General features: G+C 49.7%; 3 protein-coding genes across 21 annotated transcripts; 2 read left to right on the top strand and 1 right to left on the bottom strand.

Annotated features, from left to right (window-relative positions):
• Positions 1-517: 517 nt before the first annotated feature.
• On the bottom strand, positions 518-9520 carry Ccdc159 (coiled-coil domain containing 159). 13 transcript variants are annotated; one of them, XR_004111697.1, is made up of 13 exons: positions 9222-9520; positions 7592-7695; positions 7255-7481; positions 5642-5675; positions 5196-5284; positions 5036-5117; positions 4008-4203; positions 3185-3252; positions 3031-3107; positions 2391-2512; positions 2105-2187; positions 821-1000; positions 518-666 (listed from the first exon to the last, which is right to left on the bottom strand). XR_004111697.1 is itself a non-coding variant. In XM_031344857.1 (13 exons), exons 1-13 carry the CDS (start codon positions 9230-9232, stop codon positions 662-664), a joined length of 1197 nt encoding a protein of 398 aa, XP_031200717.1. In that variant the 5' UTR covers positions 9233-9520; the 3' UTR covers positions 519-661. The 13 variants fall into 13 exon arrangements, 12 of the variants coding, with proteins under 12 accessions (XP_031200717.1, XP_031200712.1, XP_031200714.1 ...); XM_031344857.1 differs by having other exon boundaries at positions 519-666; positions 821-919; XM_031344852.1 differs by having other exon boundaries at positions 523-919; positions 9222-9519.
• Tmem205 (transmembrane protein 205) lies at positions 9323-14896 on the top strand. 5 transcript variants are annotated; one of them, XM_031344869.1, is made up of 4 exons: positions 9323-9672; positions 10567-10675; positions 10769-10932; positions 14556-14896. In XM_031344869.1, the coding sequence occupies exons 2-4, from the start codon at positions 10576-10578 to the stop codon at positions 14859-14861; spliced, it is 570 nt and encodes a 189-aa protein (XP_031200729.1). In that variant the 5' UTR covers positions 9323-9672; positions 10567-10575; the 3' UTR covers positions 14862-14896. The 5 variants fall into 5 exon arrangements, with proteins under 5 accessions (XP_031200729.1, XP_031200727.1, XP_031200726.1 ...); XM_031344867.1 differs by having other exon boundaries at positions 9394-9502; XM_031344866.1 differs by having other exon boundaries at positions 9397-9506.
• Positions 14897-16891: 1995 nt separating this feature from the next.
• Rab3d (RAB3D, member RAS oncogene family) lies at positions 16892-26585 on the top strand. Of its 3 annotated transcripts, none has more exons than XM_031345199.1 (5): positions 16892-17071; positions 19446-19636; positions 20432-20550; positions 20640-20764; positions 24906-26585. In XM_031345199.1, exons 2-5 carry the CDS (start codon positions 19457-19459, stop codon positions 25091-25093), a joined length of 612 nt encoding a protein of 203 aa, XP_031201059.1. In that variant the 5' UTR covers positions 16892-17071; positions 19446-19456; the 3' UTR covers positions 25094-26585. The 3 variants fall into 3 exon arrangements, with proteins under 3 accessions (XP_031201059.1, XP_031201058.1, XP_031201057.1); XM_031345198.1 differs by having other exon boundaries at positions 16897-17071; positions 19443-19684; XM_031345197.1 differs by having other exon boundaries at positions 16898-17071; positions 19446-19684.
• The last annotated feature ends 127 nt before the right edge of the window (positions 26586-26712 follow it).

Genomic DNA, 26712 nt, shown 5'->3' with positions numbered 1-26712 from the left:
GGTCTCCTGTGGCTCGGGCTAGTCTCATACTTGCTATGTTAACTTTAAAGTGATATGCCTACTTCCACCTACCTCCCAAGCCCTTGGATCACATGCCTTGGATCACTAATACACTCTAAGTCTTTTTTTTTGGTTTTGGTTTTCCGAGACAGGGTTTCTCTGTTTACCCCTGGCTGTCCTGGAACTCACTCTATAAACCAGGCTGGCCTTCAACTCAGAAATCTACCTGCCTCTGCCTCCCAAGTGCTGGGATTAAACGCGTACGCCACCACCGCCCGGCACACTCTAAGTCTTGTCTTACTGTCCTCACATCCTCAAAAGTGCCCAGTCTCTGCATCCTTTGAGATAAGAGAGTTAGCCAGGCGGTGGTGGCACATGCCTTTAATCCTAGTGCTTGGGAGACAGAGGCAGGCAGATTTCTGAGTTCAAGGGCAGCCTTGTGAGTTTCAGGACAGCCAGGGCTATGCAGAGAAACCCTGTCTCAAGAGAGAGAGAGAGACAGAGAGAGACACAGAGAGACAGAGATTATAGTTATTTGGGGTTGGCATGGGGAGGATCCCAGACTCTTGAACCAGCAGGTGCAAAAGTCCAGGAAGGAGGAGGGTCTCAGCTAGTTTATTTTCTCTCTGGAGGGGTCTTCAGGGCAAGCAGTCCCAGCTGCTCAAGCTACAGGGAGAGAAGGTAGGTCGTGGTCTGGTTTGAACCAGGAGAACTCAGGGACCAAATGCCCAGACAGAGTGCCAGCCTCAAGGTTTACACTGTGGGAGTCACAAGTGGGCCAGATGATAAGGGATAAAGAGGGGCTGAGTAGGGTCTGTACCAGGAGGATAGGATCCACTCTTGCTGAAAGGTCTCTCCCAGTCAGAATCCGAGTCCCAGGATGGGCACTGAGAACTCTGGCACTGGTGTCCTTTCTGGTCTGTGGGAGAGACATGCCATCCTGGGCCTTCAGATCCTCAATATGACCCTCTAGCAACTTCAGAATACAGACTCCACATCCCTTGAGATGAAACCATACTGATTTATAATCCAGACACCCACATCCCTTGGGTGACCCAAAGTAACCCAAATCATATCAATGGCCCTTTAAATGTTCCCTTAAAAACATTCCATAGGGGCTTGAGAGATGGCTCAGTGGTTAAGAGCACTGACTACTCTTCTAGAGGTCCTGAGTTCAAATCCCAGCAACTACATGTGGCTCATAACCATCTGTAATGAGATATGATGCCCTCCTCTGGTGTATGTGAAGACAGCTACAGTGTACTCACATACATAAAATAAATACATCTTTAAAAAAAAAAAACATACAGGGCCAGAGAGGTGGCTCGGTGGTTAAAAGTACTACTGTCTACTCTTCCAAAGGACCTATATTCAATTCCCGGTGCCCACATAGTGGCTCAAACCATCTGCAATTCCAGTTCCAAAGGGTCTGGTGCCTTCTTCTGGCCTCTGAGGCATCAGGCATGCAGGCAGTGCACAGATATATGGAAAACACTAACAAATATAAAATAAAAAAAGTACATCTTTAAAAAATTCAGCTGGGCAGTGGTGGCACACGCCTTTAATCCCAGCACTTGGGAGACAGAGGCAAGCAGATTTCTGAGTTCCGGGCCAGCCTGGTCTACAGAGTAAGTTCCAGGATATCCAGGGCTACACAGAGAAACCCTATCTTGAAAAACAAAACAAACAAAACAAAACAAAACAAAATCCACAGAGCACACATCCACATCTCTAAGCCCAGAACAGAGGAGGTGGAAGTAGGTGGGCCGGAAGTTCAGGTCATCCTTGACTACTACTACCTAGTGAATTTAAGTTAATCTAGGCTATGTAAGACTATATCTCAAAAAAAAGAAAGGAAAAAAAATCTCACAGATCCTAAATGTGACCCCAAAGTGGCTCATGTATGAAACACCCAGGCTGGTCCTGGGTTTGAGGTCCTCTTTTACCCACTCCCTAATTTCTGGGGTTCTGCCTTCTTCGAAATCTCAACCAGTCTCTCAGCTATGCAATGCAGCCTGGAACCCCAGCCTATGCGACCCCCCTAAAGGTGGCTTCATACACATGAGGCTCAGAGTGACCTCCCCCATTACATTTGGCTCCTCACCCCTGAGACTGGAGGCCCTGGGTCTGGCGCCCATGGACAAAGCAAGACAGTCGATGGAGCTCTGCAGACTGTGAACAGCAGACCTGTGGGGGAGACAGAGAGACAGGGGCCCCAAGAGATGCTGGGGTATCCAGGGTACCCCTGAATCAGAGCTAGGGAGAGAGCAGCTGAAGAAGGGATGATACCTAGAAGAAGTAGGAACTAACTGGGTTGCAGATGCAGTGGGTAGAGAAGCAGGTTAGAGCAGGGTTAGGGGATCAGAGGTCACACCGGAAGCTAGCCTCACCATATGTCACCCAGCTCCCTCTGGAGGTCATCCTTACAGCAACCACTGCCTTCTGCGGGCACCCCCTCAGCCTCTGGCCATGAAGATAAATCACACTCCTGCTGCTTCATCTTGGTCAGAACCTGAGGTTTGGGATGGGTGGAGAGAGAGCAAGTGATTAGACACACAAGTAATGATGACCATAGGAAAAGGTAATCGTGATGCACCACTTCAATTCCAGGCTGAGAGTATGGAATCCTCAGCAAGCACAACTTTCTGATCAGGGAGGGATCCAAGCTGGTACACCCATTACAATGGAGAGGCAAATTGAGCCCGAAGAGGAAAAGTGATTCGCCCATAATCACATAGCATTAAGTGGCAGGGCTGGGCTTTGATTTGTTTTGTTTTGTTCTGTTTTTCCGAGACAGGGTTTCTCAGCCCTGGCTGTCCTGGAACTCACTCTGTGTAGACCACGCTGGCCTCGAACTCAGAAATCTGTCTGCTTCTGCCTCTCAAGTGCCTGGGATTAAAGGCGCGTGCACCACCACTGCCCGGCTAGAGCTGAGCTTTGAATTCTGCCTCCTAGATCGAGTCCAGTGGTGGAAGCCAGAGGAAGCACCCCTTGGCCAGGTGTCGCTCAAGCACTCACTTCTCTGCTCACCTTGCGGCATTTCACCTGTGTTTTCTGCATCTTCTGGATATTCAGGAGATTCTCTGAGATCTCATCCTCCTGGTCCTCTGTCAGGGAAGAGGGGGCACGGTGAACAGGGGAAGTAGGGTAGCCCCACATCCCTTCCAGGCTGCCAGGAACTCACGGAGCTTCTGATAGATGAAAGTCACCTCTTCCCGCACCAGCTCCAGTTCCTCCCACAGGAACTTCTTGCTGAAGGGAGAGAGGAGCCTAGACCCACAGGCCCAGCCCATTCCCCAGGCCTCCATAGCCTCCCAAGCCCCCATCTGCCCAGCACAACAGCCACAGACTCCTCCCACCGCCCTAGCTCCTGCCAGGACGTTAGGCTCTCTCCACTGCTTACAACCTCAAAATTGGTCCACAGCCCGAGGCTCCACCCAGTCCCAGACTCCGCCCACAGCCCCCCAATCCGTTCACCTTTCAGTCTACTTTCTCTTTCCTACCTCGATCTTCCCAGCCTTCTGTTCTTGATTTTTACTCTCCAGCATCTCCGCTCCCTAATCTTCTGAGTCCCTGCCTCCTTCCCCATCCCACCTCCAGCTTTCTGTCTCCCTAACCTTCTAGGTCCCTTAGACTTAACACCCACTCTTTAGCCACCTATATCCTCTGAGTGTCCTTTCCTGTCCCCGTGTTGTGTCCCCCAAGCCTTCCACTCAATTAAGTTCTTCTATCCAATGGTGGTCTGCTCTCTTTCTTTCCTTCTTTCCTTCTTTCTTTTAAAGATTGATTCATTTATGTATATGAATACACTGTAGCTGTCTTCAGACACACCAGAAGAGGGCATCAGTTCCCATTATTACAGATGGTTGTGAGCTACCATGTGGTTGCTGGGAATTGAACTCAGGACCTCTGGAAGATCAGTCAATGCTCTTAACCGCTGAGGCATCTCTCCAGCCCTGGTGGCCTGCTTTTTGAAACCTCCATGCTGCCCTCCTGCCCACACACACCTGTCTCGGATCTCCTGAGCCAACAGCTGCAGGCAGCGAGTGGTTCGGCTCCGTTGCAGCTCCTCGCCTTCCTTCAGTGTCTTCTGCAACCCCTGCAGGCCTTGAGCCAGGGCCCCATACAGCTCCTGGAGGCCGTGCTCTGTGCTCCTCTTACGGCCATCCTTCTCTCCTTGACGGCTCGTAGGGCTCAGCACTTCTGTAGAGATGGTTGGATTCTCTTGGCTTTATTTTTGTGCGTGGGGATCTATGTGTATGTACATGTTCACGTTTGCGCAGGTGTGTGCACAGGTGTACAGGCTGTGTGTGAGGTAGGAAGGTAATTCTTTTCCACCTTATCTTTTGATACAGAGTCTCTTACTGAGCCTGAAGCTTGACGATTCGGGTAGACTGGCTAGCAAGGGAGCCCAGGATTCTTACTATCTCCAACTCTAAAGGACCGGGATTAAGTGTACCATATATATATAAAACAGAGCCATTTCCTGGGCCCTAGAATATTTTTAAATTTTAGGATTACTTATTTTTATTTAATGTGGCTTATGTTTTGTGGGCATTTTGCCTGGTGCCCATGGAGGTCAGAAGAAGGTATCCTATTAGCTGGAACTGAAGTTATAGAGGGTTATGGCTACCACGTGGATACTGGGAACATAACCTGAGTCCTTTGCATGAGCAGTCAGTGCTCATACCTGACAAGCCATCCCTCAGCCTGAGGCGTCTGTTCTTATTTTTTTATTTCCCAGCCAGAATCTCTAGCCTGGGCTGACTTTCAGCTCCCTAATTAGATAACCTTGAACAGTCCTCTTGCTTTTGTCTCCCAAGTGCTGAGATAACAGGCACACACCACCTGCTCCAGCTTTATTCCAGGCTGAAGATGGAACCCGGGACTTCATTCATGTGCCCTACCAACTGAGGCCCAGCCCCAAAAGGTGGGAATCAGATGTGGGCCTGAGGCTAGCTTTGACCTTGACCTGGAACTTATTTTTCCACTCACCACAGACTTCCTGAGACCTTGGCCTCTGCCTCACCCTCACCTTCAAGCTGCTGGATCTTAATCTGTTGTAGGCAGCTCTCCTTCTCCAGCATAGTCACCGAGTGATTCAGGAACTCAAAAGCCTGGAGGGGCAGGAGATGAGGCCCCTTGGAGTGGGGAGAAGGATGAGAACAGGGGTGCAGAGGGCGGAGGGGACTCACCTTGCTCTGAGCCTGCAGCTGGGTCCTGAGAGACTCCAGTTCACATCTCAAGAGCTTCTGAGAGTCAGAAATTAGCATGGTGTTCTTAACTGTGGGCGGAGGCCAGGGTGAGCCATGGCTGAGGTAAGATCAGGGCAGAGATGGGGACAATAGAGGAAGTAGAGGGGCAGGCATAGAGCAGGAAACCCCCTTGAAGCATTTAATGAGCATGGAGCTTCAACTGGCAAAGAAGAAAGTAGAAAGTGGCCCTGCATGGTGGCTCTGTGGGTAGGTGCTTGTCACTAAGACAGGTGACTTGAGTTCGATCCCAGGGACCAACCCTGGTAAGTTGTCCTCTGACCTTCAAAGGTCATGGCACACACCCTCAAACATAGGGAGTAAATATAGAAGTGAAAATTAAGCGGGCATAGAAACCCCAAAGACTTCCCCTCCAGGCTCACGCTCACCTTTTACTTTGGCAGAGTTCGGCTCCAGGGACTTCTGGGGCAAGAGGAGAGGAATGTGAGAATGTATCCTTAGATAGTTTACCTTATTGCAGCCCTACCCGCAGGGTGGGGCAGGAGTGGTTCTCCTGAGTTCTGGTTATCCCAAATCAGGGAAAACTATGTCCGGGGCATTCATCCAGGACCCCTTCCTCCAAATTTATCATCTGCACATGCTTAGAAGTGCACTTGTGTGCCTCACCTCTAGGTCTATGGGACTCTGGGTTGACCCTGAGAGAAAGCAGATGCCAGGCTGTCCTTGGTTTGACCTTTCTCCTTGGGAGTGCAAGACATCAACTACAGCAATATCTATAACATGATCAGCACTTACTTGACACACTACAAACTGTTGTTTGTTTGTTTGTTGTTTGAGGCACGGTTTCTGTGTGCAGCTCTGGCTGTCCTAGAACTCACTGTGTAGACCAGGGTGGCCTCAGTTTCACAGAGATCTGCCTACCTCTGCCTCCCAAGTGATGGGATTAAAGGTGTGCACCACCACCACCCAGCCGCAAGCTGTTGATCACAATCAGCCATATGGACACACAATTATAGTCACTAGTATGAGTCTCATGCACAATAAGAAACCATATAGACACAAAACCAATCAACCAACCAACCAAACAACCACACAAAAAAATCAGGCATCCTCATGTCTGAAGAGATAGTTTAATGTTCTGGTCTTTCAGGGGTCTAAGATTTTGGCCCCAGCATCCAGGTTAGGTGGCCCACAACCATTTAAAACACCACCTCCAGGAGCTTCAATGTGCTCTTCTGGCCTCCAAGAACACCTTGCACTAAAGTGCACATACTCACACACACACACACACACACACACACACACACACACACACACTTGGGAGGCAGTAGCAGGTGGATCTTTGTGAGTCTGAGGTCATCCTAGACTACATAGTTTCAGACCAGCCTTTTTTTAAAAAAAAAAATGCATAATGTTCTTGAGGAAGACCCAATTTTCCAGGTCAGAAGGCTCATAACTAACTACCTGAACTTCAACTCTAGGGATCTAGTGCCCTCTTCTAGCCTCTCCAGGAATTGCACTCATGTACACACACACACACACACACACAAACACACACCTTCAAAAAATGAAAGTCAGGCCAGGCAGTGGTGTGCACACCTTTAATCCCAGTACTTAGAAAACAAAGGCAGGCACACCTTTGAGTTCCAGACCAGCCTGGTCTACAGAGCAAGCTCCAGGACAGCCAGGTTTACACAAAGAAACCCTGTTTCAGAAAACACAAAACAACCAACAAAGATATAATGTGCATTGAGGAGATGCAAACATAAGAAACAGGAATTCAAATTCAGCTTTGGCTAAAGAGCAAATTCAGAGTCAGATTGGGCTACAGTAGACACTGTCTTGTGACAAACAAGCAAAGACACCCCAAGTAGGATTGCTCCAGGTCCTCCCTCCCTCCCTCCCTCTTTCCCTCGGGCAGTGCTGCTCTAGGTGCTGAAACTGAGTACAGAGCCTGCCCTGCAGAACCTTCCCTGTGCTTCACAGTAGTACACAGCAAGTTCATCCTTAGGTTAATGAGGATACCCTAAGTGGGGGTAACCTTGGCTATGCTGTGGTTCCTCTTCACAAGGTCCTGGTCATGATAATGGTCCTTGCCCAAGTCTGAGCTGGAGTAGGACGTAGCCTCATGAGGCTGAGGTTCTGAGTCCCACTCCTTCTGCCAGGCCCCAGACTTCCCTGCTTGTTCGGAAGCAGTAGTGATGATCTCAGGCTCCAAACTCCTGAACCAGTGGGTCATACAGTCCAAAGCCTTGTCTGAGGAGGGCCCTAGGGGACAACGGTTTCCTTCAGGGACAAGTGAAAGCGACTTGTAATTGTCAGCCCCTCCCAGGCCTCCAAATGTCTACCAGGCTCCCCAAGGGGTGGTGAGTACTTGCCCCTCTCCTTAGCAGGCCAAGTTGTGATGGAGAGTGAGGGAGGTGAGCAGAGATGAGAGACACAGTAGTCAGAGTCCTGGGATAGGCCAGCCAAAAGAGGGTCACTGCAGAAGGGGGATGGGGGAGGAGCTCTGAGACCAGTCTCTAACCCCTGATCCTTTTATTTTTAGCTACTTAATGTTTTGAAACAGAGTCTCATGTAGCTCAGGCTGGCCTCCAACTCATTATGTAACCAAGGATGATCTTGAACTCCTGATCCTTCATCTTCTACCTCCCGGGTGCCTAGGATGGCAAGCGTGTGTCACAGCATTCAGTTTACATGGTCCTGGGGTGGAACCCAGCTGCATGCTAGGCAGGTGCTCTGCCCACTGAGAACCAGCCCCAGATGCCTACGCTCTTTAGAGTCTCCCCAAAGAGACTCCTCAGAGATCTTCCAGCCAGAATCTCCTCAGTATTGGCAGAAGTGGAAGTCAGAAGAGAGGTAAACCCAAACACAGGGGTGGGGTTAGGTTATGAGAAGCAGACTTCCACATAAAGACATAAAGCTTGCAGGGCTGGAGAGAGGGCTCATGGAGCAGGGTGCTTGCTACCATGCCTGACAACATGAACAGATGCCCAGTGGCGAGCTTAAAGGTGGGAGGAGAGAACCAACTGCATAAAGTTGTCCTCTGGCATGTGTCCCAAGACACAACAAGGATAGCAAGGCTTTATGCTAAAAGGACAGAAAGAAGTCACACGCCTTTAATCCCAGCACTCGGGAGGCAGAGGCAGGCAAATCTCTCTGAGTTCGAGGCCAGTCTGGTCTATTTAGTGAGTCTCAGTCCAGTCAGGGCAAGAGACTCTGTCACAAAAACCTTTTTAAAAAAAATGCCTTGAGAGTTGGTTTAGCTGCTTTTCCTGAGTACCCAGGTTCAATTGCCAGCACCCATATGGTGACTCACAACCTCTGTGTCTCCAGTCCCAGAGGATTTGATGCCCTCTTCTTACCTCTACAGGCACTGGACGCAAAAGCAGTGCCCAGACATACATACAAGCAAATCGTTAAAACATAGAAAACAAAATTTTAAAATCTGAAAACAAACAAAACACATAAAGGACAGGATGTGGCAGTTCAACCCTTTTAATCCCAGAACTCAGGGGATTCCTGAGTTTCAGGACAGCCTAGTCTACAAAGCTAGCTCCAGGCCAGCCAGTGCTACACAGTGAGAATCTGTCTGGAGGGAAAAAAAATATATATATATATATATATATATATATATAATATATATATATATTACATATATATATGCATACACACACACACACATATATATATATATATATATTATTGGGCTGCCCTGATTACACAGATTTAGTCCAGTGCTTGTAAACGAAAATTTGTTCTAGAATGTCACCTGAGGACCACAGATACCCTAGACGATTAGAGCGGGAAAGCAAAGAGGCATTTCTGAGCTTCACCACCAGAAGGTCCCCAACCGTGCCTGCCCCCCACCCCAACCCCAACTGAATCTTCTGCTTTCCGCTTCGCCAGAGAATTTTTCGAGCTTGGGGGTGTAACCATTGCTATTAGCCCTGCCCCTTGTTCTGTCAATCTAACACCCCTCCAGTCACCCGATTCACTACCGCATACCACCTGTTCATGCTCTCCCATCAGGGACCACGAAGCCAGTCCCCAGCTGTGACGCAGAAGTTTTGATCTCCTGGGGACACCATCGTTGGAAAACGCTAGGAGGCCAAAGGTGGAGTCACAGAGAAGGGCGTGGTCCTCCCTTAAGCCACGCCCGCTCACTCCGCTCGCTCCCTGTCAGGCGCGGAGCTCATTGGCGCCTGAGAATCTTCGATGTGACTGGATAAAATTTGGAGAGGCGAGACGGCCGGTTGATTTCCGCAAACCAACAAGGCAATCCCTAAGTAGGCGAGTCCAGAGGAGTCAGAGCTGTGATTTTATTGGCTTCTGGCTGACAGAGAGGTGGGGCGAGGCCTGCGGGGCGGAAGAAAACCTGGGCGGTCTCAGGCGAGCGGGAGCTGCGCAGGAGCTGCCCGGTTCTTGGTCCCTACGCCTGACCTCGGGTGCTCCAACGGTGGGGTCAGATGGGGGGCCCGGGGGTGCTTTGGGGTGTTCCTAGGATACCTCGGGTTTCCGAATGAGGGCCCTTAGATGTCTGCAGAGCTAGGGTAATCCCTGAAGACCTTGGGATGTGAATTTGAGCTGCTGGGATTCAAGCTTTTGGCGTGCAGTGGACATTGGGGTTTAAAGAGAGCCTTTTGTTCTAGAATTTTGGTTTTGAGACAAGGTCTCATGTATCTCTGGTTGACCTCCAAGTCCTGCCCCTCCTGTTTCTACATTTGTGCTGGAATGACAGAAGAGAGCCAGAGCCTGTTTTATGCGAGCGCAGGTCTGCCTGCACGTGAGGCAAGCGCTCTGCCCGCTGAGCAACTTGCCCAGCAGGAGCCTGAGATGTTTGATTACTTATTTTGAGATAGCCTCACTGTATCTCAGGCAGTCCTCAAACTCAGTGATTTTCCTGCATCATCCGCTGATATGTTGGGATCACAACTGTGAATCAACAGGCAGGCCAGTTTCTATGGCTTTAAACGCTTTTTGAAATTGAGGAATCTTTCTAATCTTGAGCTAGAAAAGTGGCAACCCTCCTGTCTCCGTCTTCCAAGTATGAGCCTTCATAGTGGGTGAGATTATTATTTATTATTATTACTATTATTTTTCAAGTATGGAGGAGAGAATGTGAGGCCAACACCAACGAAGCCCCTGACCCCAAAGCCACAGTTCCATCCCCAAGCCTGAGCTCAGATCGACTGGTTGGGCTTGGGCTTTGGGTCTTCCAACTGCCATTTCCAGGCTGTTTTCTCTCATCTTTGCACCAGTGGGAGGCTGGCCCTATGCACTCTCCACCAAGGCCTCAGAGCTGGGGGCAAAGGTTGAAGGTTAAGCTGAGTCACCGCTGCTTCCTTCGCAGGGCGGCGGAATGGAAGAAGGTGAGGACCTAGGAAGCCTGATTAAAGTGATCCACTTGCTGGTCTTGTCTGGTGCCTGGGGCATGCAAATGTGGGTGACCTTTGCTTCAGGTAGGGACCCTCCAACCGTTATTTAGGTGAGAACTGAGTGGGGGCGGGATCTGGAAGTGTCCTAACGGGTGTTTGTGGTCCTCCACCTCCCAGGCTTCCTGCTTTTTCGGAGCATCCCAAGGCACACGTTCGGACTCGTGCAGAGCAAGCTCTTCCCAGTCTATTTTCACATCTCCTTGGGCTGTGCCTTCATCAACCTCTGTATCTTGGCACCACAGAGAGCCTGGATTCACCTCACACTGTGGGAAGTCAGTCAGGTATGAGGATTTGAGGGTCCCCAAAACTCCAGTGAGCACTTAAGGACACTGTGTTTTATTTCAGTGTTTGTGTGTATGTGTGTGTGTTTGTATGTGTACATTCATGTGCACATGTGTACAATCATGTATAGAGACCAGGGGTTGATGTTAGGTGTCTTTCTCTAATATATATGACTTTTAAGACAGGCTTTTTCTCACCAAGCAGTGGTGGCACACGCCTTTAATCCCAGCACTCAGGAGGCAGAGGCAGGCGGATTCCTGACGCCAGCTTGGTCTACAGAGAGTTCCAGGATAGCCAGGGCTACACAGAGAAAGTCTGTCTCAACACCCCACCCCAACCCCCAAAAAAAGACAGACTTTCTCTGTGTAGCCTTGGCTATCCTAGAATTCACTCTGTACACCAGAATGGCCATGAACTCAGAGATCAGCCTGCCTTTGCCTCCTGAGTGCTAGAATTAAATGTGTGTGCCACCACCACCCAGCTTATTTATTTATTTTTGTTCTTCTGAGACAGGGTCTCTCTACAGAGCCCCGGCTGTCCTGGAACTCACTATATAGACCAGGCTGGCCTCGAACTCACAAAGATCCACCTGCTTCTGCATTCTAAGTGCTGGGCTTAAAGGTTTATACCACCCCACCTGTAGTCTCTCATTGAACCTGAAGCTCTCACTGATTTGGTCAGACAAGCTGGCTGGAAATCTCCAGGGATCCTTCTAGCTCTGTCTCCCCAGCATGAGACCATAGGCATGAGACTTCATGCCTGGCTTTTTTTGTTTGTTTGTTTGTTTTTTGTTTTTTGTTTTTCGAGACAGGGTTTCTCTGTGTAGCCCTGGCTGTCCTGGAACTCACTCTGTAGACCAAGCTGGCCTCAAACTCAGAAATCTGCCTGCCTCTGCCTCCCAAGTGCTGGGACTAAAGGCGTGTGCCACCACCACCCGGCTTGCCTGGCTTTTTTAACATGGGTGTTGGCTGATTTAACTCAGGTCCTCATGCCTTTATGGCAAACTCTTTACTGACTGGATCTCCCCAGTCCTTTATTTAATGCTATTTTTCACAGTGCTGGGGGATGAAACCTAGAGCCTTGCTGTTTTTTTGTTTTTTTGTTTTTTTGTTTTTACCTACATGGATAGTAGTGTCTATTTTTTTTTTTTTTTTGAGACAGGGTCTTGAACTTCTGACCCTCCTGCCTCCTGAAATCACAGGCATGTTCTACTACACACAGTTTTATGAAGTGTTAGGAATCAAACCCAAGGCTTTGTGGACGCCAGACAGGCACCCTACCAAATTAGCTCCATCACCTATGAAATTTTCTTTAAGATTTATTTTTATTATTTTCTTCTTTTTTTTGTTTTTGTTTTTTGATAGCAGAATTTCTCTATGTTTCCCTACCTGTCACCCAGAGATCCACCTGTCTCTGCCTCCCAACTGCTGGGATTAAAGGTGTGCCTCAAACTTGTGATTCTCCTGCTTCCACTTCTTCAGGCTAGCCTACCGGTGTGTGCCACCACCATCAGGTCCAGTGACATTGTTTTGAAAGGGACAAAGGAATGCCTCTTTTTCTTAGAGAAGACTGAACTAATCACTGGGTATCCTTGAGTGGTGCACACATCCTGCTTCTCCCAGCAGCCCTCTCTGCCCAGCCTTATCTTCCCCACTTGCTCTTATTTCCTCTCTGCCCAATAGCTGGGCCTTTTGCCAAACTGGAATGACTCAGCTGAGCCAAGGCACTGACCTCAGTTCATTGTTTAAAAACTAGACGGACTGGGAATTGAGGTTTCCCCAGTCCTGTCCACACACCCCCTCAGCCACAATGTAAGAAACAATCCCTGCAGCTCAGCTTTCCTTACTCTCTCTCCCTCTGCTCTTGAAGTTTTCAGATGTGGGTGGGTGAGACCTTATGTGTGTTTCAGGGGTAACCCATCAATCTGATGTGGTGGTGTACATATACACACATCACCCCAGGAAGAGGGGGGCTGTCACATGTCCCCCAGGAGGTGGGGGGCTGTGCCATGGAGACTGCAGAAGTTCCAGGCCAGCCTGGACTACATAGTAAGACCTTGTATCAAACAACAAAAACAAGCCAGGTCTAGTGGTTCTTAACTTTAGTTCCAGCATTCTGGAGCCAGAGACAGGAGAATTTCTGTGAGTTCGAAGCTAGCCTGGTCTACTAGACAGTTCCAGGACAGCCAGGGCTGCAAAGAGAGACCTTGTCTCAAAACAAAGCAAAACCAACAAAAACAAAAAACCAATGAACTAAAAGTAAGCATTTAAATACAAAGGCCAAGGCTGATGTAGTGGGGCCTCCTCAAGTGGAGTCTTGAGAGGTGGAGGTCAGGGGTTCAAGGCCAGGGTCAGTTACATAGGAAGTTTGAAACCAACTTTGTCTTTGAGCTACTGAGATCCTGTCTCAACCTGCTCCCTCCAAAAGAATAATCTAGAGATCAGAGAGGGTTATGGGTAACTTATATTCCCCGGGTGTTTAGTTCATTTCCTGTTGGTCCACTGTCAGTTCCTTGGGTCTAAGATGGGGACACAGAAGAGATGTGCTATTTTAAGCTGTGTGTTTTGGGGCAGGGAGAATCAAAGAACAGTTAGTGCTATCTGTCTTAATTTTGGGGAGAGAAGATGGGTAAGCCCATCATCCCAGCTATTTGGGAGGCCTGAGCAGGAGGATTGCAAGTTTAAGGTCAGCTTTGGCTATGTAGCGAGCAAGTTCCACTCCAGCCCAGGCAACTTAGTGAGACCTCATCTCAAACTGAAAAGAGCGGAGGCTGGGGGATGACTTGGACAGAAGAGTGCTTGCCATGCAAACATGAGACCCAGGTTTGAGTCCTCAGCATCCATTCAAACACCGAACACAGAGGTGGTACCCATCATAGGAGGAGGTGGGAGTCAAGGGTGGAGACAGGCCTTGAAGTTCCCTGGCCAAACAGTCAGCTAGCTTCATGAGGTGGTTCCAGGACCAATGAGAGACATCTCAAAAACGGTTTAGCAAGCTGCCAAGCCTGGGAGCAGTTTGAGTTGGTTCCCTGAGGGTCTACACAGTGGAAGAAGAGAAATGATTCCCTCAAGCTGTGGTCCAGGCTGCACACACATACTATGGCATACACACATGCATACATGCATGTATACATGCATGCACACATGCAAATAAGTAAATTCAATAAATTAAAAAATAGAAAAGAAGAAAATGGTATAAAGCCCAAAGGCAACTTCTGCCCTCCACAAAAACACATGCACATGCACCTGCGAGCATGTGTTGCACACATATGAACACATGCACCTGAGAGCATGTGTTGCACACATATGAACAAATACATATACCACATCTGCACAAGAGGAAAGAGGGCAGGGCATGTAGCTTAGTAGTAGACACTTGCACTTTGACTGAGGCCCCAGGATCAATCAGTTCTCAGTACTACAAAAAAATAGATTTTGTTTTGAAGAGGAGGTCTCTGTGTCCAGGGAACAGTAGCAGAGCACAGGAGAAAAGGCGGTAGGAAGAACTGCTGTTTTCAGGGAACTCTGGCCCGTGAGGATGCAGGCATGCTCTCTCTTGGGGGTCCCTAAGCTTCTCAGTGCCCCCTCACCTCACCTCCCCATCACTCTGTCACTGTCCTCAGCTTACCCTACTGCTTCTGAGCCTCACACTGGCCACCATCAATGCTCGCTGGCTCGAGGCTCGCACCACGGCCATCATGTGGGCCCTGCAGAGTATAGAGAAAGAACGAGGCCTGGGGACAGAGGTACCAGGCAGCCTCCAGGGCCCTGACCCCTACCGCCAGCTGCGGGAGAAGGACCCCAAATACAGTGCTCTACGACGGAAATTCTTCCACTACCATGGCCTGTCTTCCCTCTGCAACCTGGGGTGCCTGCTGAGCAATGGCTTCTGCCTTGCGGCCCTTGCCCTGGGGCTCAGGAGCCTCTAACATAGGCCCTATGTGTCAATAAATGCTTCTTTGGAGATGGTTATGGTCTTTATTTTCACCCCAGGAGAAGCAAGGTGGTATGTGTGTGTGTGTGTGTGTGTGTGTGCACGTGTGTGTGCTTGTATAGCACAGCCGCCGCCGGTTGCCCCATTCTTGGTGGCATGACACATTGGTGTGTGAGCTATTGAAGTTCCAGCATGTCTCTAATCATATATTGTGTACCTTCTGTATACCTGCTGAGCTCTAACCACTGCCCTTATCATGTGTTACTGCAATGGCAGCAGGTTCCTACCTCCCAGGCACAATCTTATTTCCTATCCTGCCGACACTGGAAGTGACATTATGACTTGCTTTGCTGATGAGATGTGAACAGAAGTGGCATGTCACTATAAGAAGTGTTTACGGGCTAGAGAGATGGTTCAGTGGTTAAGAGCACTGACTGTTCTTCCAGAGGTCCTGAGTTCAGTTCCCAGCAACCACATGGTGGCTCACAACCATCTGTAATGAGATCCAATGACCTCTTCTGGTGTGTCTAAAAACAGCGACAGTGTACTCATACATAAATAATTTTTTTTTTTTTTTTTGTATTTTCGAGACAGGGTTTCTCTGTGTAGCCCTGGCTGTCCTGGCACTCACTCTGTAGACCAGGCTAGCCTCGAACTCAGAAATCTGCCTGCCTCTGCCTCCCAGGTACTGAGATTAAAGGCATGTGCCACCACTGCCCTGCAATTTTTTATTTATTATATGTAAGTACACTGTAGCTGTCTTCAGACACTCCAGAAGAGGGCGTCAGATCTCATTATGGATGGTTGTGAGCCACCACGTGGTTGCTGGGATTTGAACTCAGGACCTTCAGAAGAACAGTCAGTGCTCTTAACCACTGAGCCATCTCACCAGCCCCGCAATTTTTTTTTAAAGGTGTTTACAAGACAGGATAGAACATCTTTCCTTAGCCCCTAGCATCCACCCTGGGACGTGAGCCTAAGTGAGTGACATCCTGGAGGCTTTGGGAGCTGCTGTTTCACTATACACACATGCACACACACACACTATACACACACAGAAACTTGAACTTCTCTGCTCACCCAGATGCCTCAGGGAACAACAGCTGCCCCCAAAGCTTTAACGTGAATTGTGCTGAAGCGGATTCGCTAGGAAGAGCATGGCTTTGTACACCTTTAATCCCAGACCTTGGGAGGTGGAGAATCAGTTAACATTTATTCTTGGCTACATAAAGGCTTTGAGGCAAGCCTGGACTAAATAAGTCCTTGTCAGAAAAAAAAAAAAATTTTTACACGAGTGTTTTGTCTGCCTGTCTGCACCACGTGGGCTCTTGCAGCATGATGAAGTAAGAAGGGGAGGGGTCAGGTCCTCCGGAACTGGAGTTATGAGCCACCATGTGAGTGCTGAGACTCAAACTCATATCCTCAGCAAGAACAAGTGCTTTTCGCCTGGCAGTGGTGGCACATGCCTTTAATCCCAACACTTGGGAGGCAGAGTTCCAGGACAGCCAGGGCTACACAGAGAAACTCTGTCTCGAAAAACAAACAAACAAAAAGAACAAGTGCTTTTAACCGCAGAGCCATCTCTCCAGACCCCAAAATTAAAACAAGTCTTAAGGTTGAGACAGGTTAAATATGTTCGGAGTTAACAGTTCTAGAAAAGGGGAGGTGGGGCTAGAACAACCACAGAGTGCATAGAAAGTATTTTCTACCTCTACTTAGGAAAAGAGGCTCTGATGGCACTTAATGCCTGTAGCTCAGGATGACACACTCTCTCGCACTCCCAAACCCCTACCACTCCGCCCCCGGCCCTGCCCCTGCCCCTGCCCCTGCCCTTGCCCCTGCCACACTAGCAGGTCCCACCCTCTCGACTCCCCGCCCACCCTCGACGCCTCTTGAGGTGGTCCCGCCCTTACCAGACCCCACCTCCGCCTGCAAGGCTCGCCCACTCCGCTAGCACTCTTGAGGCATCCCAGTCTCCAGCAGGCCACGCCCACCCCGACTCTCATGCCGCCCCGCCCTTCCTAGGCCCCACCCGCGCACCTCTCCCACTCTCGCTGCGGCCTCGCCCGCTCCACCTGGGCGGAGCCGGCGCGGGATCCGGGTGTCCGTGTTGGCAGCGACGGCGGCTGTGGGGCGAGGGTCGCAGCCCTGTGCGGGCCGTAGCAACTTCGTGGGCGGATCCTGGTGTGCTAGGCGGGACCCGAGGTGAGCCCGGGAGCGAGTGCACCAGCCAACCTGCCGATTCGCGCGAGCACTATGACAGGGTTGAACTGGGGCCCTCGCGAGCCTGGGTCCCGCACCCCCAGTCAGCGCTGCTGGCTCTTCTGGGTTCCCCGCACCCGGAAAGCTCCGCGAACGGTGGCGGGGTGGGCGAGAAGCTCAGCTGGGGGGCGAGCGAGGGCGCCATATGGTGATGGGGGAGGCACTTGCTGGTGCACGCCGTGCAGTGACAGTTCGGATGCCAGCCTTGAGGGCCAAGGGGACCCCCTAGATGGCCCGGAAGAGGAGCTGTGGTGAGGCAGGGGCTAGCCTGGAGGCTCTGCCTGGACCGACGCTTTGCAGTCCCTCCTCAAACTCGTTCTCCCGGAACACAGGGTGGGGTTGGCTGAGTTCTCCTTAGAAAAGCACGGGGCAGAGAAACAGAAAACACCGAAAGCCGTTGAGAAATACTTTTGCTTGAGCTTCGGAGAGCGACTCTAAGCTAGACAGCTGGAGAAAGTAAAGCGGGGGTGGGGGGTTGGGGGAGAGCTTGGAAGGGCACCCTGGATTTGGATAAAACAGCATGCTGGAGTGTGGGTAGATATAAAACAGCAGGATATGGGGTGGTGGGTTTTGTGATCATTAAGTGGCTAGGATAATTCTCTTGGATTTGATGACTTTCAGCCCTGTCTTTGTGGACCATGGCTGGGGTGAGTCAGCTTTGGCCAAGAGGGAGCCAGGCCCGGCCTCTTTGACAAATAAAATGGCAGGTACCCACTTGGGAGCCTAACTGGGCCTTTACACCTTAGGCTATATGTATAGAAACTCCCCTCACCTCGGGAGACAGGGAAAGGGTTAAAGTGGATTTGGAGAAGACAGGACAGGCACCAGCTAAATTCAGCATCCAGGCCCTGATGGAAGGGGCTCTGTCTGTCTAGCTGGCAGTCACACACACACACACCTGCTCACACCTGGCCATACCAGCTGCTTACACTGGGCAAAGTCCAGTTTGCAGCCCGTGCAGCTTCCTCACCACCACGCCCCCCACCCTCAACGGGCCCTGAATTTTACCTGTCCAGCACCTGGAGGGAGATGATCAGAACCTTCCCCTATAAAGGTTCAATATTTCTTTCCCATTCTTTCTTTCCTTCTTTTTTCTTCCTTTCTTCCCTCCTTCCTTCTTCCTTCTTTTCTTCCTTCCTTCTTTCTTTCTTCCTTTCTTTCTTCCTTTCTTTCTTCCTTTCTTCCTTTCTTCCTTTCTTCCTTTCTGAGAGAGGTTTTCATATAGCTCATCCCAGTTTGGTACCAGACTTCCAATGTAGCACAGGATGGCTTTGAACTCCTGATACTATCTGTCTCCACTTCCCCCGGGTGCAGGCATTACAGGTGTGCACATCACACCTGGTTTACTGGGTGCTGGGGCTTCGGGTGAGTGCTCTGCTAAGTCCTCCCTAGCCCTCAGCTTTACCTTTGTGTAAAGATTAAATAGCAACCACAGCCCTCACGCTGTGGTGTTCGTCTGTCTTGTGTACAGCCTTGTCTCTTCAGAGACCTGTGCCTGGTGCAGAGAAGGACTCAGCAGAAGTTTATTGGTGAATACCACAAGAATCAGAGGCAAGGATCCACTACAGGGGAGTTTGAGGTCAGCCTGAGCCACCTGAAGTCTTTCCTTAAAGAATGAAAAAGGAGAAAATGAGAGGAGGAGAGAGATGGCTCCGCTGTTAAGAGCAGCTCTTTCAGACAACCTGACTTAGATTCTTAGAGCCCAGGTCAGGCAGTTTACTGTAACTACAGCCCCAAGGTGGCTGATGGTGGCTTCCATCAGGGCCTGGATGTTGAATTTAGCTGGTGCCTGTCCTGTCCTCTCCAAATCCACTTTAACCCTTTCCCTGTCTCCTGGGGTGAGGGGAGTTTCTATACATATAGCATAAGGTTTAAAGGCCCAGTTAGTCTCCCAAGTGGGTACCTGCCATTTTATTTGTCAAAGAGGCCGGGCCTGGCTCCCTCTTGGCCAAAGCTGTATATACCTGTCAGCCCTATACCTCAGTCACTATGGATCCCTAGTCTGGCTCCATAGTGACCTTGTCTCCATAAATAAATAATAAATAAAACTAGGGCTAGCGGACTGGCGAGATGGCTCAGCGGGTAAGAGCACTAACTACTCTTCTGAAGGTCCTGAGTTCAAAACTAGGGCTAGGGATGGCTTTGCGGGAAAAGGCACTTTCTGCCCAGCCTGAAGACCTGAGTTTGATCCCAGATCCACATGTTGGAAGAAGTAATTCTTGAAACCAACAGACCCAAAAGCTCACCCTTACAGTAGCCACTCCCTTATAGGATTCCACTCTTTCACATCAGGATTTCTGGTCTCCCCTCCAAGCAGATCCCACCAAGATGGCATCCGCTAGTGAGCCCCCTGCCAGCCCAAGGGATGCTGCTGATCAGAACTTTGACTACATGTTCAAACTGCTCTTGATCGGGAACAGCAGCGTGGGCAAGACATCCTTCCTGTTCCGCTATGCTGACGACTCCTTCACCCCCGCCTTCGTGAGCACAGTGGGCATCGACTTCAAGGTCAAGACAGTCTATCGACATGACAAGAGGATCAAGCTGCAGATTTGGGTGGGGCGAGTAGCCATGTAGGGTTGTGGAAGAGCAGTCAGCAGAAAATCTGAGCAGACACAGAGAGTAGCTTGGGGCAGGGAGGCATCTTTTGTCTCTGAGGGAAGTCCACCAGGGTGTGGGAACACAGCTCCCTTGGGTGTCCTGAGGAGAGACAAGGTGGACAGAAGGCACTTCTTGGAAGTATCAGTGACTAGTGAGGAATAATTTGGGAACCATCTTGACTCCCATGAGGCTGCCAGGCTCAGTGCTACATCCTGTCTGGCCAAGTTGTTGATATCATCATGGTGACAAGGTGACCAGAAGCAGATCAAGATGATGCCCTGAGGCCCAGATGGCTCTTCATTGTGACTGTTACATGGGTTCTTAGATACAAGGTTAGGAAGCTCATAAATGGGGGATAGCTCTGTACAGTAGAGTCCATCCAGGGCAGAGCTAAGTCAGTTAACTGAGTTTTCAAGATGAGACAATGGGACTGGTCTACATGCCTGGAATGTCTCCCATCAGGTGAGGGTAGGGTCATGCCTGCCCATCAGTCTGGGCCATGAGGGAAGACCAGTTTTCCTCCAATCAGATTGGACTGTGAGGGTGGAGCCATACCTCTGGGCACACTGGGCCTGTGAAGGGAACACCACTCTTCTCCCATCAGATTGGGCCACAAGAGTAGACCTGGGTCCCTTTCAGGGTCCCGCAGAGTCAGGTGGGGAGCAGGTGGTCTACCTCGCTGACTAATGGTTGTTTGCCCAGGACACAGCAGGCCAGGAGCGCTACCGGACAATCACCACGGCCTACTACCGAGGAGCCATGGGCTTCCTGCTCATGTATGACATCGCCAACCAGGAGTCCTTCACTGCGGTGCAGGACTGGTAAGCACTGGCCAAACACTGACACGCCACGAGCCTTTGTTCTCCCCTTCCCAATCCTAACCTCACTTTCAATGTCTACAACTCCACAGGGCTACACAGATCAAAACCTATTCCTGGGACAACGCCCAGGTGATCCTCGTGGGGAACAAGTGTGACCTGGAGGACGAACGGGTCGTACCTGCTGAGGATGGCCGGAAGCTCGCCGATGATCTTGGTTAGTGCCCAACCTGAGCCACAGGCCCTGTATCCTAGCTCCATACCCTGTCTTCACCCTTGAATCCCAGTCCCACAGTGGTTATCTGAGATCTGGAGGGCAAGGGGATACCCATGTGTTGGGGCTGGGGAGATGGCTTAGTGGGTAAGGGAGTAAGAATGTTTTTGTTGTCGTGCAAACATGAGTCTGTTTTAGAATCCCCGGCACACACACACACACACACACACACACACACCACCCCTACACCAGCTTTCATGCCTGTAACCCCTGCACTGTGGAGGGCTGGGATGAGGATCACTGGTACTTGCTGGCTGCCCAGGTAGCTTTAGGTATTTATGGAATGTGTGAGAAAGCAGGACCTCTGACATCCTTTCTGCCTCCAATAGAGACTCATATACCTCCACCCAGATGTGCACATACACCAAACACTCTGAGATAACCCATAAACATGCCCATATATAAGCCATGTCCTCCCATTTGGGAGATACCCTACCACTGAGCAACACCACCAACCTAAGCTTGACATTGTTAGTTAGTTAGCTAGTTAGTTAGTTAGTTAGTTAGTTTAGACAGTCTCACTAGCCCAAGCTGAACTTTGAATTCTTTTGGTTTTTTGAGACAGGGTTTCTCTGTGTAGCCCTGGCTGTCCTGGAACTCACTCTGTAGACCAGGTTGGCCTCAAACTCAGAAATCCATCTGCCTCTGTCTCCTAAGTGCTGGGGTTAAAGGCATGCACCACCACTGCCTGGCTGAACTTTGAACTCTCGATCCTCTATCTTAACCTCCCAAATTGCTGGAACTGCAGGCTTCCCTTTTACTCAGGATATTGATTTGTTGTAAGATTTCCCTGTAAAGATCCAAGTGTAGTGAGTCTCACCTAAATCACACCTAAATGTTGCAGGAGCTTGCAACCAAATTGCCATGAGGTAAAGGTTAACCCAGAATACATAACGAGACACTCTCTTAAGCAGAGAAACAAGAGCTGGAGAGGGCCGGGCAGTGGTGGCACACGCCTTTAATCCCAGCACTTGGGAGGCAGAGGCAGGTGGATTTCTGAGTCCGAGGCCAGCCTGGTCTACAGAGTGAGTTCCAGGACAGCCAAGACTACACAAGAAACACTGTCTCGAAAAACCAAAGGGAAAAAAAATATTTTCTGTTCTTGCAAAGGACCTAGGTTCGATTCGCAGCACCTACATGGCAGCTGATAACTGTTTGCACATATATCCAGTCAGGCACATACATATGCATAAAATAAATTTTAAAAATTAAAATAAATTAATAAACAAAAAATCCCAAAGTGTTGTAGGGTATATATAGCTCAGTTGGTAGTGTCCTCACCTAGTATGCATGAGGCCTCAGGATTCCATCTCCAGGGTCACATACAACAAGGTACTGTGGTACATGCTTCTCATCCCAGCATTCAGGAAGCAGAGGCAGAGGCAGGGGGATCAGGTTCAAAGTCAACCTAAGCTACACAATGAGTTACAGGCCACAAAGGTCTCCATGAGACCCTGTTAGAACCAAAGAAAAGACACTTAGAAGGCAGAAGTTCAAGGCTGGCCTGGGCTACATTGCAAGTTCTAGATCTGGCAAAGCTGTAATAGTGAGACTCTCTTCAAAAAAAAAAAAAACACACACACAAAAACTATAACAAAAAAGAGAAGTCCAACAAATAAAAGAAATCTGAAGAATGCAGACATGTGATAATAAAACACCAGATTTCCCTGAGAAGAGAGTAGAGCAGCACGGATTTCACCAGGATGTAAGAGCTGAGTTCATGCACCCCATAATATTCACCATTCAGTCACTCTGTGAGTGGCTTCTGAGCATTTACTCAGGGCTGCGGCTTAGCAGTAGAGCACCTACCCAGAATCCCCCAGTGAGGGGCTGGAGGCATGGCTCTAAGCATGGCTCAGAGGTAGAGAGCGCCTCTGTCTAGAATCCCCCAGTGAGGGGCTGGCTCCCTGGTGGAGGACCTGTCTTGCACTGGTTTCCAATCCTGCACTGAACAATATACCCCAGTGTCTCCTCCATCCATGCTTTATACCAGGGACCAAGAGCTACAGGAAGAATAATGTCCTCCTTGGGCTGGTCCATCCTAGCAGCAGAGATGACTATGAAGTGGAAATCAGGATTACTCTCAATTCTAGAAATCAGATGGACTTTCTCATGCTAAGCATTTTTTCCCCTCCAGCTTCTCATTATGTCCTTTCTGAGCTGGGGCAGGAGAAATGGCCTCAATATAGCCCAAGCTGGGTCTCAGCTTTCAGCGTTCTCCTGTCTCAGCCTTGAGTCCTAGGATTACAAGCATGCACCATTATGCCTACACACACACACCCTCATATTAAGAGTTTACTAATTTAATTGGTTATGCCCTTTATTATTAGTGTGCACCACCGTGCACGTGTGAAGGTCAGAGGACGTCAGGAGTAGGTTTCGCCTTCCCTGTGTGTTCCAGGGCTTGAACTCAGGCGAGTGCTTTTATGGGTTGAGCTGTCTCCTTGTTGATCCCAGTTCTGGGGATCAAATCCAGGGCCTTATGCATGCTACATGTTACATTTTTAAATTTTCTTTTGATAGCAGCTCTAACTTTGTTGCTCAGGCTGACTCTGAAATCAGAAGTCTCCATGTTCGACCTCTATACTGCAGGGATTATGGGTGTACACTCTGCCCTAATTTTATTAGGTTTGCATATGCATACAAGTGGAGGCCAGAGGACACCAGGTGTTATTTTTAGGGAACATCCACCCTCTCTCTGAGACAGCTTATCTGGAACTCCACAAGTAGGATAGGCAAGTTGAGATCCAGTAAGATCCAGGAAGTCATCAGCCTCCAGTCCCGAAGCACTGGATTGCAAGCATGTTCTACCACACCCAGCTTTTTAAAAAGTGGAAGGGAAAGTACTGGGGCTCTGAACCCAGGTTCTCATTCTTGAAAGGCAAGCACTTTACCATCTGGGCATCATCTCCATAGCCCCCCTAACACTGCTTTAAATTACAGTTTTTACCTCCCCCCGGGGGGGGGGTGTTAGAGATAATGTTTCTTGTGTAGCCCTGGCTGTCCTAGAACTCACTCCGTAAACCAGGCTGGCCTTGAACTCACAGAGATCCACCTGCCTTTGCCTTCTGAGTGCTGGGATTAAAGGTGTGCAACACTACTGCATGGCTTCTCTTTTTTAAATATATATGGGTGTTTTACCTGCATATATACATCAGTGCATCATGTACTGCAGACGTCAGATTCCCCTCGACCTAGAGTTACAGAGAGTTGTGCGGTACTATGCAGGTGCTGGGAATTGAACCCAGGTCCTCTGGAAGAACATTCAGTGCTCTTAATGGCTGATCCATCATCTCTCTAGCCTCATTATTTATTTAGTGTCTCTGGGTGACACATGCCCATGCATACACACACACACACACACACACAACCTGTGGAGGTCTTGTAAATTTGGGGGATTAAACTCAAATCATCAGACTTGGTAACAAAAGCCTTTACTACTGAGCCATCTGTCTGTCTTCTGAAGACTCTTAGCTGGGCATAGTGGTGTAGCCTGTAATCACTGCACTCTGACACTCTGAGGCAGGAGGATTGCTGAGTTGGTGGCTCTATGAACTATTTCAACATTGCTACACAGTGAAATTTTGTCTCAGAACTTTAAAACGGTTGACAGAGGCTGGGAAGGATCTACATTCAAACAATCAGGTACGGCAGTATACACATGTCATCCTGAGGGGCTTATGGTCTAGCCAGTCAAGCCTGCTTGATGAGTTTTAAGCCATTGAAAGACCCTGTCTCAGAAAAATGGTGATGGCAGCTGAGGGACAACACACTTACACACACATATGCACCCCACATACACATGTGCATACACACACATGTGCACTCACACACATGTGCACCTGTCACACATGTGTGCACCTGCCACACACATGTGTGCATACCCACACACATGCACACACACAAGCATCCACACATGTATACACACATGTGCATACACACACTCACACACACACACACACACACACACAGCAGATCAGCAGGAGTGAGCTCAGAATACAGGTTTGAACAACTCCACTTTCTAGGCCCAGTCCTTTGGGACTCACATGACTGTCAAAACTGTCCCCACCTTCTTCCCATCCAGGTTTTGAGTTCTTTGAGGCCAGCGCCAAGGAGAATATCAACGTGAAGCAGGTGTTCGAGCGCCTGGTGGACATCATCTGCGACAAGATGAATGAATCCCTGGAACCCAGCTCCAGCCCAGGCAGCAATGGAAAAGGCCCAGCCCTTGGCGATACCCCACCCCCACAGCCGAGCAGCTGCGGCTGTTAGGGCCCCCAACCTCCCCACACCTGTCCCTTCTTGCCTCTTCAAGGACAGCAGCCAAGGTGTGAGCTATGGGGACTCAGCTCAGGGTGCCCCTTGCCTCTGGTCCACCTCCCCCTCCTCTTGCACAAGTTCATCTCCCTTTCTCTCCATGTCAGAGTGCTCAGACGGTCCTGGTTAGAGCCCACACACCCCAGGCTCTGCCCAGCATTGTCCAAGGGGTGGGGATACCATTGCAGGTGCTTACTGCTTCCCGAGGCATTTTGATGGAGATAGCTGTAGGCAGCATTGCCTGCCCTGAGATAGAGGGGATGTTTGTGCCTTCTGCCTTAGAACCATTTCCCAGGTATACTCTTTGTATCGTTGGCTGAAGATGTCGCCTGGTGTGGGTCACTGTCCAACTTAGTCCTGGAAGCCTCTCTCATGTCCACCAGTTTGGCCTTGAAATCTGCCTTTGAACTGACTGCTAGCCAAGGACCCAGGCAGGTCGGCGGTCTCCATCCTCTGCCTCCCTGGCATCTACAGAAAGTCTGTTTTCTGTTTATAGAAGGGACAGAGTCAGAGTCACCCCTGGCACCAGGGTCTCTCCAGAGTGCCTTCCACACTTCCCCTGAATCCATCCACTCAGTGTGCGTTAATCCACTCCCAGAATTAAGTTTTAGAATATTCCAGGCCCTGTCATATGGGTCTGAGACTCGCCCACCGTAGCAGTCCAGCTTTCCGTCAGTTCATCTTAGAGCCAGGGAACTGAGGCTGCCTGCCCAGGCCCCCATCTGTCTGCCTGGTGGTGGTTTAAGCAAGAGTTTTACAAACCAAACGTTACATCCTGTGTAGAAACGGAAGTGGAGAAAGCAGCCCACAGAGGGGTGCCCTTGCTGGTCAGCTTCTCATGGCAGGATTAGGGCTTCCTCTGTAGACCCAGTGTCAGCATCATAGCCAACATCAGTCGCCCAGGGACCCTGGGGTTGTGGGGAAGGCACCAGTGGGCAACCCAGTGGTTTTGTATATCCGTAATGGGAGCAACAGGCCGTCCTGTGAGTTAGGGATGGGCTGTGGGTTGAGACTGGTGTCTCTACAGAGCTTGGGAGGGAGCCCCTAGGATCCTTGGTTCTCTCTAGCTAGGAGGTCTTTCTACTCAATGACCAAACTCCCCTAAGTACCATCTGATATCTCGTGGTCCGGGTAACACTGCCCAGATGGCCTGTGTCATACATCCCTGATTCTATATCAAGGGTGGAGTGTACGCCTTCAGTCTCCACAGCCAAAATCACTTCTGCAGCCTTACTGAACTCAGCATCCTGCCAAGGATGTGTATGACCTACAGTGCCTGGCTTAGGTTCAGATGTATTTCTAGCCCTACCAGTGGCTGTCTTTGTACAGATTGGATGAGCAGAGTGAGGGCATCTGAACACTTGGAGGAAAGAGTCAAAAATTTTTATGTTGCTTTATCATTAAATAGTCAAAATGGTGAAAATTATGTTTTTAAGATTCAACAACCTGCTACATGTGGTGGTGAAATTTTTTGATGCCAGCACTGGGGGGCAGAGGCAAATGGATCTGTGAGTTTAAAGCTAGCCTGGTGTACAGAGAAAGTTCCAGAACAGCCAGGGCTACACAGAGAAACC

The sequence above is a fragment of the Mastomys coucha genome, unplaced genomic scaffold (genome assembly GCF_008632895.1).
Source record: "Mastomys coucha isolate ucsf_1 unplaced genomic scaffold, UCSF_Mcou_1 pScaffold23, whole genome shotgun sequence".
In the NCBI taxonomy this organism is placed as follows: domain Eukaryota; kingdom Metazoa; phylum Chordata; class Mammalia; order Rodentia; family Muridae; genus Mastomys; species Mastomys coucha.
This window is presented reverse-complemented; position numbering and strand designations above follow the sequence as displayed.